Source organism: Mesitornis unicolor, unplaced genomic scaffold (genome assembly GCF_000695765.1).
Source record: "Mesitornis unicolor isolate BGI_N332 unplaced genomic scaffold, ASM69576v1 scaffold9016, whole genome shotgun sequence".
In the NCBI taxonomy this organism is placed as follows: Eukaryota; Metazoa; Chordata; class Aves; order Mesitornithiformes; family Mesitornithidae; genus Mesitornis; species Mesitornis unicolor.
The window spans coordinates 46,771-61,547 of NW_010189043.1; the positions used below are offsets into that span (position 1 = coordinate 46,771).

Sequence of the window (14,777 nt, forward strand, 5' to 3'; positions counted from 1 at the left end):
ATTCCTGCTCTTAATCTTGATGCTGGCATTGCACCACCCACCCAGGTTTGTGGTCTGTGTCCTCTGCTAAATACAGCAGTAGTCTTACATGCTGATAATGTTAAGCTTTCAATTAATCGCTGCTTCTGCTTCGTTCCAGATTCCCCGCGGCGACTCTGGTGGTATCACTGGCTTTGCTGGGCGCTCAGCATGGTTGGGATGTTCTGCATCCTCCTTGCTCATGACCACTACACTGTGGACGTGGTGGTGGCTTACTACATCACTACAAGACTTTTCTGGTGGTATCACACAATGGCCAACCAGCAAGTAAGTGTCTCCCGGTCCTTGGATCCATGTGGCTCCGCTTCACAGAATCACAGAATATCAGGAGTTAGAAGAGACCTTGAAAGCTCATCCAGTCCAACCCCTGCCAGAGCAGGATCACCAGAGCAGGTCACACAGGAACACGGCCAGGCGGGTTTTGAATGTCTGCAGAGAAGGAGACTCCACAACCTCTCTGGGCAGCCTGGGCCATGCTGTGTTACCCTCACAGTGAAAAAGTTTTTCCTCATGTTCAGATTGAACCTCCTGTGCTCCAGCTTGGGACCATTGCCCCTTGTCCTGGCATTGGCTATCACTGGCTTTCCCATAGTGTGGTCGTGGCAAATACCCACTTTGACTTGAGTCTTTCTGCAGGAGTAGGAGTGGACTCACGTGTGTCCTGGGGAGCATCCCTCTCCTGCCCCCTCGTACTGGGTTTGCAGAAACCATCATCAGTTGGGTTCATCTTGCATCTTGACAATAAAAATGTCTGAAGATCTGTGCGCAGGCAGGCCTCTTTGCTTCTGCTGTGTAACCTCATCTTTTGAAGTCCTTCTGAATTTGGGCTAGTTTGCCAGTTTTGTGATGGCATTTAGATGTGGTGCGGGTTCTTTTTGCCTTGGGTTGTTTTGGGTTTTGTGGTGTTTTGTTGAGTCTTTTTTGTGGGTTTTTTGGTTTTTTTGTGGGTTTTTTTGGTTGAAGTCAGCTGGGTTTTCCTTGTATTCTGTCACTTGTGCTCTTTGGTTAGATGACAGATCTCTTGAAGAATAGCATGAGGCCTCACAAAAATTGAAGCAGTTTTTCAAAGTGTTTCCAAGTGGTGGTAAGTTCCCCTGACAAAGGGAAATGGTTTCCTTGTGGAGAGTAGTGTGGTAGAGAACAGGCTGCTCCTGTCCTAAGGCCTGTGTCTGGGAAGGCATGAAAAGTAGGGTGATGAGGGAAACACTGAGAACAAGGAGCTGCTTAGGAGGAGACACAGCACTCAATGGGAGAGAGCAAAGCATGGTTTGTAATACTCAACCAGAGAGCAGCAGTAAATGATTCAAAGGTCAAATGAAGAAGTCTAAATGCGGTCTCATGTCATTCTTGCTGTCCTTGCTTTCTTGCTAGCAAAGAGATGAGCCTACAATGGTGAGGAATGCAGGAGAAAATGTGCAAGTCTGTTCTATATGGGAAAGGCGTAGTGAGTTAAGAGAAACTTACTCTTAGGTCTGTAACAGCAAATTGGTGACCAAATACTTTCTGCACGACATTGAAAAAGATGTTTTACTTATCTATTACATATGGCTTCAGTTAGTTATGTTTAAGGAAGACCTGGTATGATGATAGGAAATCCGTTACTATTGTGATGGTACAGATTTTTAGATCATACCGAGGTCTTCTCGCTACCACTTCATTTTATTCCAGTAGGTTTTGGTGTTACTTGGAGCAACAGACCACAGTCAAGCCCTGTGGTATGTTTTTGGCACCAAAAATGTTCAGCCAGTTTGGGAACCACTGTGTTCAGTAGTAATCTGTGCCCAGACTCCATAACTCTTGTCAGACATCACCAGACTGATTTCCACACCTTGAATTTGCTCCTGGGCTCTGTCAAAACAATGGTGCTAAGTGGCTGTGCTTCCAAGCTGGAAGCTACTGAAGTCAGGATGGCCTTGAGTGCTAATGAGGACTTGCTTCAGGAAAGCCCTTTGCCTCACTGTGTGGAAATATTACCTGTTTTGCTGCATGATGTGACTCAGAAGATGGCTCAACATCGCTTCCCTAAGCTGCTCAGATGTTGGGAAATGCCAGTCCTTGGATCCTTACCTAACTGCATGTGTGTGTGCCAGTCTCTCCTTCCTGATGCTGTTCCATGTGCAGAGGGCTGTGGCTTGTCTGTGACTTTTAAATTAAAAGCAAGAGCCCACTAGAGCTAAAGTGGATTTCGTTTTATTTATGACATGGAAAGAAAGCTTAGCGTACAAGCCGTGCGCTTGCAGTTTGTGGTGGGCTGGTGCAGTGCTTCCCTGCTCTGGCTTTGAAAATGTGGCAGCTGGGTAACTCCCTTCCTCCCACTCCTTGTGTCTCAGCTATGGTTTCCTCATGGCTGGGAGAAGCAAAAGGGTGGGTGGGGGCAGCTTGAGAGCATGGGAGGGTTTGTTACCTCCTCTGGTTGCCTTGCTTGTTGCTCTGGAGGCACCCAGCCAGGCTCTGAAGTGATTCTTGAGCTACCTGTGAGTTTAGAGATACGTATGGAAACAGCTCTGCTTTGGGCTGGTTGTTTTCATTCCCTAAGGAGAGCAGACACTGATCTTTAGGGCCGTCTTTCTTTTCCTATGGGACCATTGAATGGTTGCTCCCAGTGTTGTTGGGAGCGACGTTTGGTGTACGCAGGGAGGCTGTGGAAAAGTCGCTTGGCTCCTCTTGGCCTTTCCTTGGTGACTTGTTGACTTCCTTTCCTCTCGGTGACTTGGTGGAGTCACCATCCCTGTTTCAAAAACATGTAGACACGGCAATTCAGGACATGGTTTCGTGGGCATGGCAGTGTTGGGTTGGCGGTTGGACTTGATGATCTTTCCCAACCTTAGTGATTCTACGATTTGTCCATGCAGACTTGTTTGGGAGGTATTTCTAAACACCAAGAGATTTTTTGGAAGCAGCTGTAAGCAAGACACAATGAAGTTGTGCAAATAAGCAACGTGCTCTTCTGTAATTATCTTTTCTTCTTTTTTTCTCATTGTCTTTGTGCAGGTGCTAAAAGAAGCTTCCCAAACTAACCTCCTCGCAAGGGTCTGGTGGTACAAACCCTTCCAGTACTTAGAAAAGAATGTCCAAGGAATTGTACCTCGCTCCTACCACTGGCCCTTCCCCTGGCCAGTGCTGCACAGGGGCAGGCAGGTGAAATACAGCCGCTTGGTGAACGACACATAACAGCGTGTCAGCGGACACAACAGGGGCAGAGGACTTGTCCCAAGTGCTAAGAACTCCATACGAGAAGATGCCATAAAAAAAAAAAGAAATCAACCTGCTCCCTAACCCTTTCTTTTAACAGTTCCCTTGACTTAACCTATTCAGTTACCTGGTAAGCACTGTGATCTTTTTTTCTCTCCAAAGGATCTGCGTTGGACAACAATAAAGAAAATTTAACTTCTCATGCACTGTTATACATTTCTTGTTAATAGATGTGGGATTGACATTTACCCATCACCGTGTTCCTTTGTATATGATGCGGCAGCATAAATGAAAGCTTTTATATCATGAGTTCTGGTCTTTCCAGTCGCGTCTGGGAATAAAGCATATTATTTTCTTGGGAAAACATACTTTTCATATCTCTTGCCCCAAAGATTGGGCTGTAAGCCATTTTCTAGCAAATGACTCTATGAAGGTTTCTAAATACCTGCCTTGGGTGAAATCGAGAAATCTTTCTACCTGTCGCACCGCGCTATGAATAAGATGACAGACACAGGGAGGTTTGGTAATCTTGGTTTTGTAGAATCTGCAGTGACTGTGTCAAAAAGTGCAAAAAAAAATTTAAAAAAAAAAAAAGGAAAAAAAAAAAAAAAAAAACCAGAAAAAAAGAAAAAAGTTGTAAAGTGATTTTCTAAGTATTTCCTAACTTTATTTTTCAAAATGTGTATGAAAATTAAATTTAAACAGATTTTTACTTGTCAGATAATAGAGAGTTAAAATTTAAAGAAAATGCTTCTTGGGAGAGAGAGATTTGTCTATGTTTCTAGTGCCTTTCTTGTCTTGATTGTATGGTCAGTAGGCAGTCTTTAAATGTTTTTATTTAAAATAAAGTATTCCATGAAAGCAGAATTATATATACACTGTATAATTACTAATTTTTGCATTTATAGCTAAATTAAACTGGAAATTTGCTTATAATATTGAAATTGCCATGTGTATGGAAGACAACCAAATAAAAAGGGTCCGATCTTGCTCACACATTGCGGGCAGGTCAAACGAAAAGGTTTCACTTTCTTGTCTACTCGGTAGCTGTGTTTTAAAAAGCGAAACAGCCATGAATTCCTGTTTTTTAAGAATTTTACAAATGATCACTGAGTGAACTGCGAATGATTTCTCCATCCCCTATTGAACTGTTGTTGAAAAACAACAGAGAGAATCTATTTCTTTAAAATTACTCGTGCAGAAACTGCATGTAATTCTAAGTTTCACTCCTACCATACATACTGTATGTCTGGGGAAGTATTCTATCCTAAACTTGCCAATGTGCAGAACGAAATAGGGTTTTTTTTAAAAAGAATGAAGAAGAGAAAAATATATATATAAATATATATATATCCAGTCTGTATTTTACGTGAAGCAGAGTTATCTTCTGTAGGGTTTTTGTGTATTCACAAGGTGATATTTGTATTGTAAAACAACAATGGTGAAGGAAAATAAAAAGGCTTTTGAAAAATGTAGTTTCCTTTATCTTTTTAATCTTTAAGTTCAAATTTAAAGCTGGGTTTATTCTTCCAACCCTTGCCTTTGATTTCATGTGTTATTGCACTATAGGCCATCAAATTTGGACTGTATGGAAACTGCATTGATTTCGAATTGCTGTTCGCATTGGGCAAAATGGTGCCTTATCTGAAATAAATGCTATGCAATAGATTCTGATCGTGCGGGAGCCAGGAGTGGATGGGAGAAGCCTTCCTGGGAGCCATCACCAGGCCTTGAAAAATCTACCCCAAAACTGCTGGGACGGAGCGCGTTGCGGAGTGAACGTGCATGACCCCCGGGCCCACCACTCCTGTCATTTAAACCCTGAAAAAAAACCCCAAAACCCGAAAAAAAGAGGGACATTCCTGTGAGTACATGCTGGTGAAAACCTAAATGACTCCATGATTCGATGATTCTTTTTCTTTTCTTTTTTTCCGGGGGTGGTTTCTCTCTACTCTGCCCTGTTCCTCAGCCTTGGCTGGAAACTTCCTCGAGGAGTGGAGGGCTGTTACTTGTGCTGCTTCGCCTGGCTGTTGCTTGGGAGGCCAGACCGGTTCTCTCTGTCCCTGGTAGGGACAGGATCTCTTCACGCCCTGTGCTGCTTGGCAAAACCCTTTGCAGCGGCATTTGCAAAGCTGGCTGTGAATTTTAGGGACCAGCTCTGCAATTCACGGTCTTTATCTTTGCAACTGTGTGGTTGAAAGTTGCTTATTTTTTTTATTTTAAATATATTTTTTTAAATATTATTTTTAAAAAAAAAAAAAAAAGAAAGCCATCTTTATCTTTGCAACTGTGTGGTTGAAAGTTGCTTATTTTTTTTATTTTAAATATATTTTTTTAAATATTATTTTTAAAAAAAAAAAAAAAAAGAAAGCCACCACGAGATGATTGCTTGAGAGGTTTCACGCTCCCAGATGTAAAGGAACAAGTAGATTTTTCAAGACCTGGCATCACGCACATCAAAACCATTGACATAAGTAAATGTATGGATATATGCACATGACATTCATTAAATGGAACCTATCTGCTGAATCCTGCATTGTAGTGTCTGACTTACTGCATGGATCTTGCTAAACTTGGTTTCTTTTCTTTGTTTGTTTGTTGTTTTCACAGCCGAGCTGTGCTTTGGCAGAGCATGCTGTCTTGAGAAATAACCCTGGGCAGGCGCAGCGGTACCGCTCGGCGGCGTGGCCTTGTGCTGGGTGCTGCCTGGGCCGGAGGAGGGGACCGAGAGGAGTAGATACGGGACAAAATTGTCGTGCATCAGTGGTAACTCCAGGCTGTGGCTCTTGCGCTGCCTTGGGCTCCTGCCCTGCGAGTATCTGCTTGGCAGCACCGGCTTTTTTAAGATGGGTGATGGCTTGCGATGGTGCTAATGCTGCGGGGACCGGCGTGGGGAGCGCAACCACTCGTCGTTTAGCGTTGCGCTAACGATTGGGGATCCTGGATTTCCCACTTTCAAGCATTTCAGTTGCCTTCCCCCCAAAACCACGCAGGTATGGTACATCTCCAGTGATTCCTTGGCCTTTGCTTTCTGGAGAAGCGTAGCCGAAGGATGATGGTGCTCTGCTGGAGACTTCGAAAACCCACGCTTGCCTCTTGGACTTTGTATTTCTGGGGTGAGATCCTTGGGCAGCTTCCAGGGGCGGTCCTGTTCCCAATTAAAAGCTGGACCATCACGTACATGGTCCTCTTGCATGCATTTGCCTTGGGCGATGATGCTTGTGCTGCTTGGGCACAGGTGGGCCTTGGTGCCCCTCAGGTGAGCATAAATCTTTGCCAGGAGGGTGGACTTCGATGTTGCTAAGATCTGTCTTGCTTTAGCTTTTAGTCCCTCTGGGTGTGGAAAGTTTTAAAAGCCATGAAATCTAGCAAAGGGAGGTTTAGAGGAGCGCAAGCCAAGAAAAGGCGATGACCCCTTTGCTTCTCTGTACTCTGAAAAGAGTGGTTAACCCCATCAGCCTCCCCCCTTCGCTTCCATGCAGGGACAGCTCGGTGTGTTGCCCGTTGGCTCATCCTTCGCCTGGTGCCAGGTGTGGGAGTGCTCCTGAGGACAAACCACACCGAGTTCCTGCTGTGGCCCCTCCAATTCAGCAGATACTGACAGCAAATATTTGCTGATAGGATTTATGGCTTCTTTTTTGACTTCCTTTTGGCCAGCGTGGCCATCTGCCCTGCGTTTCTCTCCCCTCAGCTGCAGGACAGGAGCAACACCAAACCCGAAACCAGTCCTTGAGCACTATGGCAACCTGCCTCCAGTGCTGGCTGAAAACTAAACCACAATGTCTTACCAGCTTGTGCCTGCTGGAAACGAGAGCTAAAGTCTTCCTAGAAATGCAGTTTTCCTGGACAGGAAGCTGATTCTGAGATTCTATCCCAGTAAGCCAGGACACCACGGCCCACGTTGGCCACAGCAGTTTCCATAACGGCTGATTCTCTTTTTTCCCTGGGAGAATGATGCACCACGAAACGAGTTACTTGAGTAACCCTTTGTTTTGGGTCAGTTTTGGCTCAGCTCAGCTCTGCAGGCGGGGTGCAATGAGTCTGAGGGCAGAACGGGGATTTGGTTTTGGCTCGGGCAGCCCTCTGCCGGGCGAGCGAGCCTCAGCTCTCCCCCCAAGGTGATTTATTTGTTTTCTTTTCCACTTGATAATTTATAGGCTTAAAGCAAGCAGAGTGGGCAAGGAGCTCAGGATGTCACAGGTTTCTCTGCACTGATGTTCCCCCCTTGGCTAGAAGATGCAGCTCTGTACCTTCTGCAGTGAGAGATACCCTGGTTTATTATTTTTCAGCCCTTCAGCGTTGCCTGCAATTTGACGGATCGGAATTCTCAAAATCGCATTTTGGCGGGGATCAAAACACCTTCCCACTTCATCTGGCAGGCAGATTACTACTTAATTCTGTTGTCGCTGTGAAATCCACACTTACCTTTTTGGCAGAGATTTTTATACTTGCCCCAGTGCCCTTCTTGTTGTTTGGTTTGTGCTGCCGTTGAGGGCAGTGAAGATGTGGAGCTTTTCCATGCCTGTCCATCCCACGGGCAGGACGACGTGTCCCTGCCTTGTCACGCAACCTCTTCGTGGAATCACTGCATTTTAGCTCCTGGGAAACCTCAGCCAGGCTGGGGGGCAGCAGTAAGGGGGGTGCTTCTGTTTTGAAAGCAGTAACGTTACGTATGAGACAGGGAATGCGTGTTTGGCCTTTTGCTGCTGCTTCGAATGGCCGATAGCAAAATATTTTCCATTTGTGGCAAAGCTTTAATCCATTTGCATTTAATCCCTGGATAAATTTAAGGCTCGTGCTCTGGAGAGTTTTTGGGTGTTCTCATGTCTGAACATCAGCCGAGCATTAGACGGCAGCAAAAAGGACAACATTTTGGTGATGTTTGGTGCATAGTCCTTCAGTCCAGCTGTCGCTCCATGAGCTGCTTGTGACTTTTGAGTTCAGCAGCTGTGGTTGTCTGGTTTTGCTGCCTTTGCAGAAGCCCTTCTCCGTGTTCAACCCGCCCCTCCTAAACCTGCCATGCATGGTGTGCTCCGTCAGGAAAGTCACCCTTTACCACCACAAACAGATTGGGTCTGATCCTGCTACAAGGAGCGCATTTCAGCTATGCCATGGACCCGTGATGGTTCTACAACACAAGGTGCTGACTCGGGGTGAGCAGCAGGTACCCAAACACTACATCCCACAGAGCTGTTGGTGTCTGTCCTGGAAAATATCTTCACCCCTGCTCCCAACCAGCTATTTAGGACAGGTGCTTGAGGTCCTCGAGGGATGCCAGGTAGCCCAGTGCTGAGATGGCAGCAGGTTTTTGATGTGCAGCTCTTTACGGGCTTGCTATTCTGGTTTTCTGACTCTTGGGCATTGCTTTCGTCCTCCTCTTGCTTCCATGTTGAAGTTTTAGGTTTCACCCGTAGCCACAGAAATGAGTCCTGAGCTTAAGTGAGGTATTAGAGCTGCCTTTAGCCGTGTTCCCTTGTGTCACTCAAGTCCAAGCTCAAACAGCTCCTGTGCACAGGCAAGAGGCTTGTCAATGGGACGAGCTCTTCGAGCTTGCGGGTGGCAGATTTGACTTTAGCAGAAGAACCAGAGGTTTCACCAAGCACTTGAAGGCAGTTGCACTGACACCCACCTGGACTGACAACTCATCCACCATGCTGAAGTCTTTCCAAAGAAATACTTGAGGAGCTTTAAGCCCAGCTCAGACCTTGGTGAAACACCTGAACTGCTGCATTGGCCACTGCAGGCAGAAGATGGTGCAGAAGGAACTCACAAGCACGTTCCAAGTGTTGGCAACCAAGAAAGCTCAAGAGAGACCTTGTGCTTGGTGCTTCTGGGTCAGTCTGTGTGTCAGCCTGGTCAGAGGGCTGTACTCAGACATGGCCATCCTGTCCGTGACTTCAGCCCTTCCCCTAACAGAGTTACCTGCTCTGCTTGGAACAGACGTGTGAGCATTTTGACCAGAAAAGGTGAGGAAAAAACCCCACGTGGTGCTGCCTGATCACCAACTCTTGTGTCCTTGATAAAGCCTGAGCCACTTTTTGCTGACAGCTCTGTGCAGAAACATAATATCCTGCCATCAGGATCCTCCTGCGTCCACGTACAAAGGACTTTGGCCATTCTTTATTAAATAAACAACATTATCTAGGAGGCCTCATAATTGCTTTCCACTCCTCACCTCCAGGATCCCAGGCTTTGGTGAACACCTTGGGCCCGTACAGATGAGATGAAAACGGCCACCTGGCCACAGTTCGGCAAACAGGCTTGAACTGAGCTCTCTGTCCTCCAAATGGCGAGGTCTGTGGCATGGCTGACCTTGTTGGAGAATTGCTCACCTCTACGGGATCTCTGCAGTGACTTCCCACGGGGAAAAAACGATTTACCCACCAGAAAAACGACGGGGTTGATGGAGCCGGTGTCGGTGGCTGCAGAAATCCAGCCAGACTTTCTGGTTTCGTAGATGGCAGCACAAAATGTTCCAGTGCGCTTTTTTCTTTTCTCCTTTTTTCTTTTTTTTTTAATGAAAAAGGAAATGTCAGTCTCTTCACTACCCATCCGCCCTTTTGATACAGAATCACAGAATGGCTCAGTTGGAAAAGCCCTCTGAGATCATCACGTCCAACCGTTCCTGTCTACCCCCTAAACCATATCCTTAAGTACCTCATCTACCCGCTCTTTAAACACATCCAGGGATGGTGACTCCACCACCTCCCTGGGCAGCCTGTGCCAGCTTCTGACGACCCTCTCAGTAAAGAACTTCCTCCTTCTCTCTAACCTGAACCTCCCTTGGCACAGCTTGGTGCCGTTTCCCCTTGTTCTATCCCCATCACCTGGGAGAAGAGACCAGCACCCACCTCTCTACAACCTCCCTTGAGGCAGTTGGAGGTGGTGCTGAGGTCTCCCCTCAGCCTTCTCTTCTCCAGGCTAAACAAGCCCAGTTCCCTCAGCCGCTCCTCTCTCGCCAGCAGAGGCAAACAAAACCTCAGCCAGATTAGGCAGCAGGTCTGTCCTCTTTCCAGCTCTGTGTGTGCAGTGGGTTATACCAGCTGGTGGGTCTCTTCTGAACTCCTTTTTTAAATGAGTTTAATTAACAGAAAGCCAGTAGAATTAGTGTGAATCTCCAGGGGGACCTTTTGAAGATGTTCAAGAGCCCCATACCTTGGGCAGCAGAAGGAGGTGTACAAGGCAGCTCCGTTTTACAAGCACAAAGCAGCAGGAGATTCACCCCGGATACAGGGCTGGGCTTGCTGGTAGAAAATGAAGTTTTAATTCTGATGTGAATTAGCACACGTTTCAGCGTTGGGCCATTCATGCTGAGATGTCTCTGGTCTGTCAACCAAAACTCAGCTGGGCATGGTAAAATGGGATGGTCGGGTTGCTAGCCTGGTGATGATGATGATGAGCCGAGTAGGTCTGCAAGGGCTTTGCTGGCTTGTCTCAAAGTGCTCTACAGCGTTTGCTCTGTGTTAAGAAGGAAAACTCTGTGCTGTTTACAGTTACTGGATGTGTCTAGGCAGGGTACGTATTGGTATAATGCGATAGCAGTAATGGGTAGAAGTAATTTTTCAGTAGGATAAATATCTATAAATTATGACTTTCTTTAGTCTCATTTAGCACAAAATGCGAAGAGGAAGAAATGGGAGGGCTCTTGGTCTTGAGAAAGAGGATGATCTGTGGGAAACCTTTCGTCTCATGAGAAGGTAACTTGACCTGTTACAACGTGACACCAGCCCGGACTGGGGTATAGGGCCAGGCTGCCCAGGCAGTGCTAGGAAAGGCCTCACAAAGGACATCATTTTCCTGGGTCTGCATGCATTTGACATGTGTGCCTGCTTTCAAAGCTCACATTTTCTCCCACCCCCAGTACAGAGCGTAATTTCAGAGATGTCCTGACCCCTCCAAACATGACTGCTTCTCAGGCTCTGGTTTCCTTCCAGCCTGGATCTGCAGAGCTACTGATCTCAACCACCTCAATGAACAGGCTCATGAGCATCCAAGCCCTTGACTTTCACTGAGGTCTCTGCTGTCCAGAAAGTCTCTTTTCTGTGCCAAAGAGCTTTCTGCTTCTGCAGTCCTGAAGTGCCTTGAGCCAGGGCAGGTAGAATTGGTGGGGGAGATGGGCAACTGTGGGTCCTCATAGCCTCACTGAGTAGTCTCGTTAAAAGGAAAACGTTTAAGATATCCCCCAAATATGTTTTGAGCTGCTATCAACCTTCGTTTTCCTCCTCCACCCCTAGCAAGAGCTGACTTGTCCTTTCTGGAGTTACATAGTCACGGTGAGGCCTTTTCCTCGGTTCTTTGCTTTCACAGAATCACAGAATCGCTCGGTTGGAAAAGCCCTCTGAGATCATCACGTCCAACCGTTCCTGTCTACCCCCTAAACCATATCCCTAAGTACCTCATCTACCCGCTCCTTAAACACATCCAGGGATGGTGACTCCACCACCTCCCTGGGCAGCCTGTGCCAGCTTCTGACGACCCTCTCAGGAAAGAACTTTCCTTTACATGGGCTGAGGCTGGCAGGACACACTGTCACTATACCAACTCCTTAAAATTCAATTCCTTAAGTCGTCATGATGATCTAGTAGATATGCCACCTTCAAGAAGAGCCCTTGCTCTTCCTTCCAATGCACAACCTACTTCTGGCTCATCTCTGTCCCAGGACCCTTCCACTCACAGCAGAGTGATTGACTGCTCATGGCTTTGTCAAACGAGGCTCTTGAGTCATCTCCAAGACCAGTGCACAATTTGGGGCAACCCTGTGACCTGAAGCAAGGCATTCACAGCAGCACAGAGGTGGCCAGGGGTGGCTGTCAGCCCACATGGCAAAGCGGGTGGTTTCTCCACCAACACAGGTGCAAGCTTGTTCCTTTGGTATTGCAGCAAGGAGATAACATTATCAGTGCATCTTGCTTCCCTCCACCGGCCGGTCCAAAAACCGCTGAATCAAAAGGCAGTACTGACTGTGGCCTTGGAGCGATGATTCACACTGTGTGTGCTCAGCACTAGCTGGAACATTAACCCTTGGATCAGGGTGCACAACAGGAACGGCAACAAAAGGGGAAAACTGAACCTCCTGAGGTGTTTGCCCGTTGGAAGCCCGGTGGGAGGGAAAATGCTGGAGGTTGTTCCTGCCTTAAATTCCCACCAAAACACATGGCTGCTGGGGGAAGCAAAGGTGTGTTGCTTGTGGAGTCTTTTATTCCCCCTGCCAGCAAGGGCAAGGAGCCACTCTCTGAGGGATGTGATCAGTCCCGTCCCGTTTGGGAACAGCAAACTGTCAAAACCCTTCGGCTAAAGCATGCTTTAGTAGCTGGTGAATTTATGGGCATTGCGGCCTATCTGGAGCTCAGTTGGAAAACAGATGGTAAAAGCTGTTTTTTTATAAATAATTGTTTTAACAAATAAAAATACATCAATAAAATGTATTTTACACTTTTAATATGATCCCGTAATCAAGTTTTTCTTCCAGTAGAGTTTGGAAATCCTGGGGACTGACCCTCTGGGAGGATCAGGATTCACAGCCAAATGGGAAGCAGCAGCCATGCCACAGCCTGCTTAAGCTGCGACGAAGCAACGAGGATGGAAAAAGTCCTGTTTGCAAATTCCCTGAGCTCTGGAGCTGATCAGTACAATCCCAGAAAGGTTATTTCAGAGAGACAGGTGCCATCCGTAAATTAAAATAAACACACTGGGGAAAAAAAAACCCCTATCACCTCCTTGTGCGGTAAATATTATTGATTGGTTTCTTCTTATCTTGCACAGGGCTTGACTCATGGGGCTATAACAGCAATCGTTTTGAAGCTGAACTTTTCAGCTTGAAACAGCTCTTGGGCTGGGAGACGCTCCTGGAGGTGCTGGGACACACAGGGGATCTCTGGTAAGTTTGCATGAGATTTTGCAGGGATTTCGTAGGACTGATGTTTGCTTCTTTTAGTGTCGCTTCAGCAGTTCGATCAGTTGGAAGAATAAAACTGTGATTGCGTATCCTGCAGATGTGTTTAGAGCTGGTGCTGTGGTATCGATTATCTGGATGGGTTATGTGGCTGTGCAGCTGGCTGCCAATGCCACGCTTGGGGAATAGAAACAGGAGGAAGGAAACCTGTAATGTTAGATTTGTTGCCACTAGAAAATCTGCCAGGTGAACTTCAGCAGTGATCGTAACTGTTAGAGTTCAGCGTGGCAAAAGAAGGTCACCTATGGCAAGTCTGGGTGATCACCTGGCTCTCTGCTGATGTTGTTTCTTGTTGCAACCTTCCCAAGACCATAAATGCTCATTCCAGCAGTTGCTGGGGGCAGGCTCACTGTTTCCAGGGCATATCACCTCCAGGGACCAGCCTGTCAGCACGGGCTTTACCAAGCCCTATGCCAGACCCACCATAAGGCAGATTTTACCTCCAGGATAATTAGAGGCCCTGCCTCACTCTTCCTTTTCTAATCACATGCCCATCTTTCCCCATCTCCACTCCTGAGACAGCCAGGAGTCCAGGCGAGCTGGGGGCATCCTCAAGGGTGGAGACCCCGCACTGCTCTAAATGAGGAACCAGTCCCTTGGGATGGGTATGTGGTTCAGTCACAGGCAGAGAAGTGGGATCTGCAGTAAACTGTGCTTACTACCACAGCTAGGGACACATGGAAACAACCAAAGCTATTTTAAAAGCTTTCTTCTACCTTGTACAGATGCTCACAAGGAAGGGCACAGGTCGTATCTTTGCTACAAGTGCCGCTTCCCACCAGACAAGACTAAAGCCCTGGATGCAAATATCAGGTGCCAGAAAAGGAGAAATCAGAGGTCACCAGAGCTTTTATCAGAGGGAGAGATAGCATATTCTTTCATAGTCATATTTTGAATAATTTTTCTTGTTAATATTTAACCTAAAATGAAGCTCTGTCCAAAAAGGAAGAAAAATATACAAAAAGCAAACCCCAAAAGCTCTGGATATGATGAAGAAAGCTGGCATCTATACATAGGGTCTTATCTTGGAAAGCTGTCACCACCACTGCTTTTTCTACCCAGGAGAGAGCTGCACTTGGACATGCAATGGGGTGTGCTTTTTGCTTGCTGAGTTTCCTAAATTGACTTTTATTATGGTGACAATATTGGTTTTTGTTGTGCTCTGAGTGTGTGAGCAGCAGAAAAGCTAAGAGGCTTCAGGCTGCGGCATCTCCCTTGACTACTCAGTGAACGTAGGATCTGGTGGAAGACTGCGGGCTTCACTTAAAGGATTTCTTCAAAAGAGTGAGCAAAGTGTCCTGGTAAATGTGGCATCAGTAACTCGGCCGCTCACCGTGTCCTGTCGGGCCTCATGACAGGGAGTGATTGCTGCTCTCAGGAGATATATTTTTGCTGTCTTAAGCAGGTTGAAAAGTAAATCTTCACTTTGCATCCTTATCGCTGCTGCTGCCTGCTCTGACTCTGGGATGAGGAGACAAACCATCACCAGCTCTCTGAGGGTGTGATGAGCTGTTCGGGTGGGACATGCCTGGCATTGGGGCTGCCGTCTCTGCCTTCTCCACAGGCTCCTTTCTGCTTTCGCAGTGCCCCCACC

The 14,777-nt window shown here is 46.8% G+C and overlaps 1 protein-coding gene across 1 annotated transcript in view; it reads left to right on the forward strand.

Annotated features, from left to right (window-relative positions):
• Positions 1-3,794, forward strand: part of SGMS1 (sphingomyelin synthase 1) — a 15,586-nt gene extending 11,792 nt beyond the window's left edge. Inside the window, exons 4-5 of the mRNA XM_010185941.1 lie at positions 140-306; positions 3,031-3,794. Coding sequence (XP_010184243.1) covers positions 140-306; positions 3,031-3,210 — 347 coding nt within the window. The 3' untranslated portion in view covers positions 3,211-3,794. The remainder of the gene's footprint in view (positions 1-139; positions 307-3,030) is intronic.
• The last annotated feature ends 10,983 nt before the right edge of the window (positions 3,795-14,777 follow it).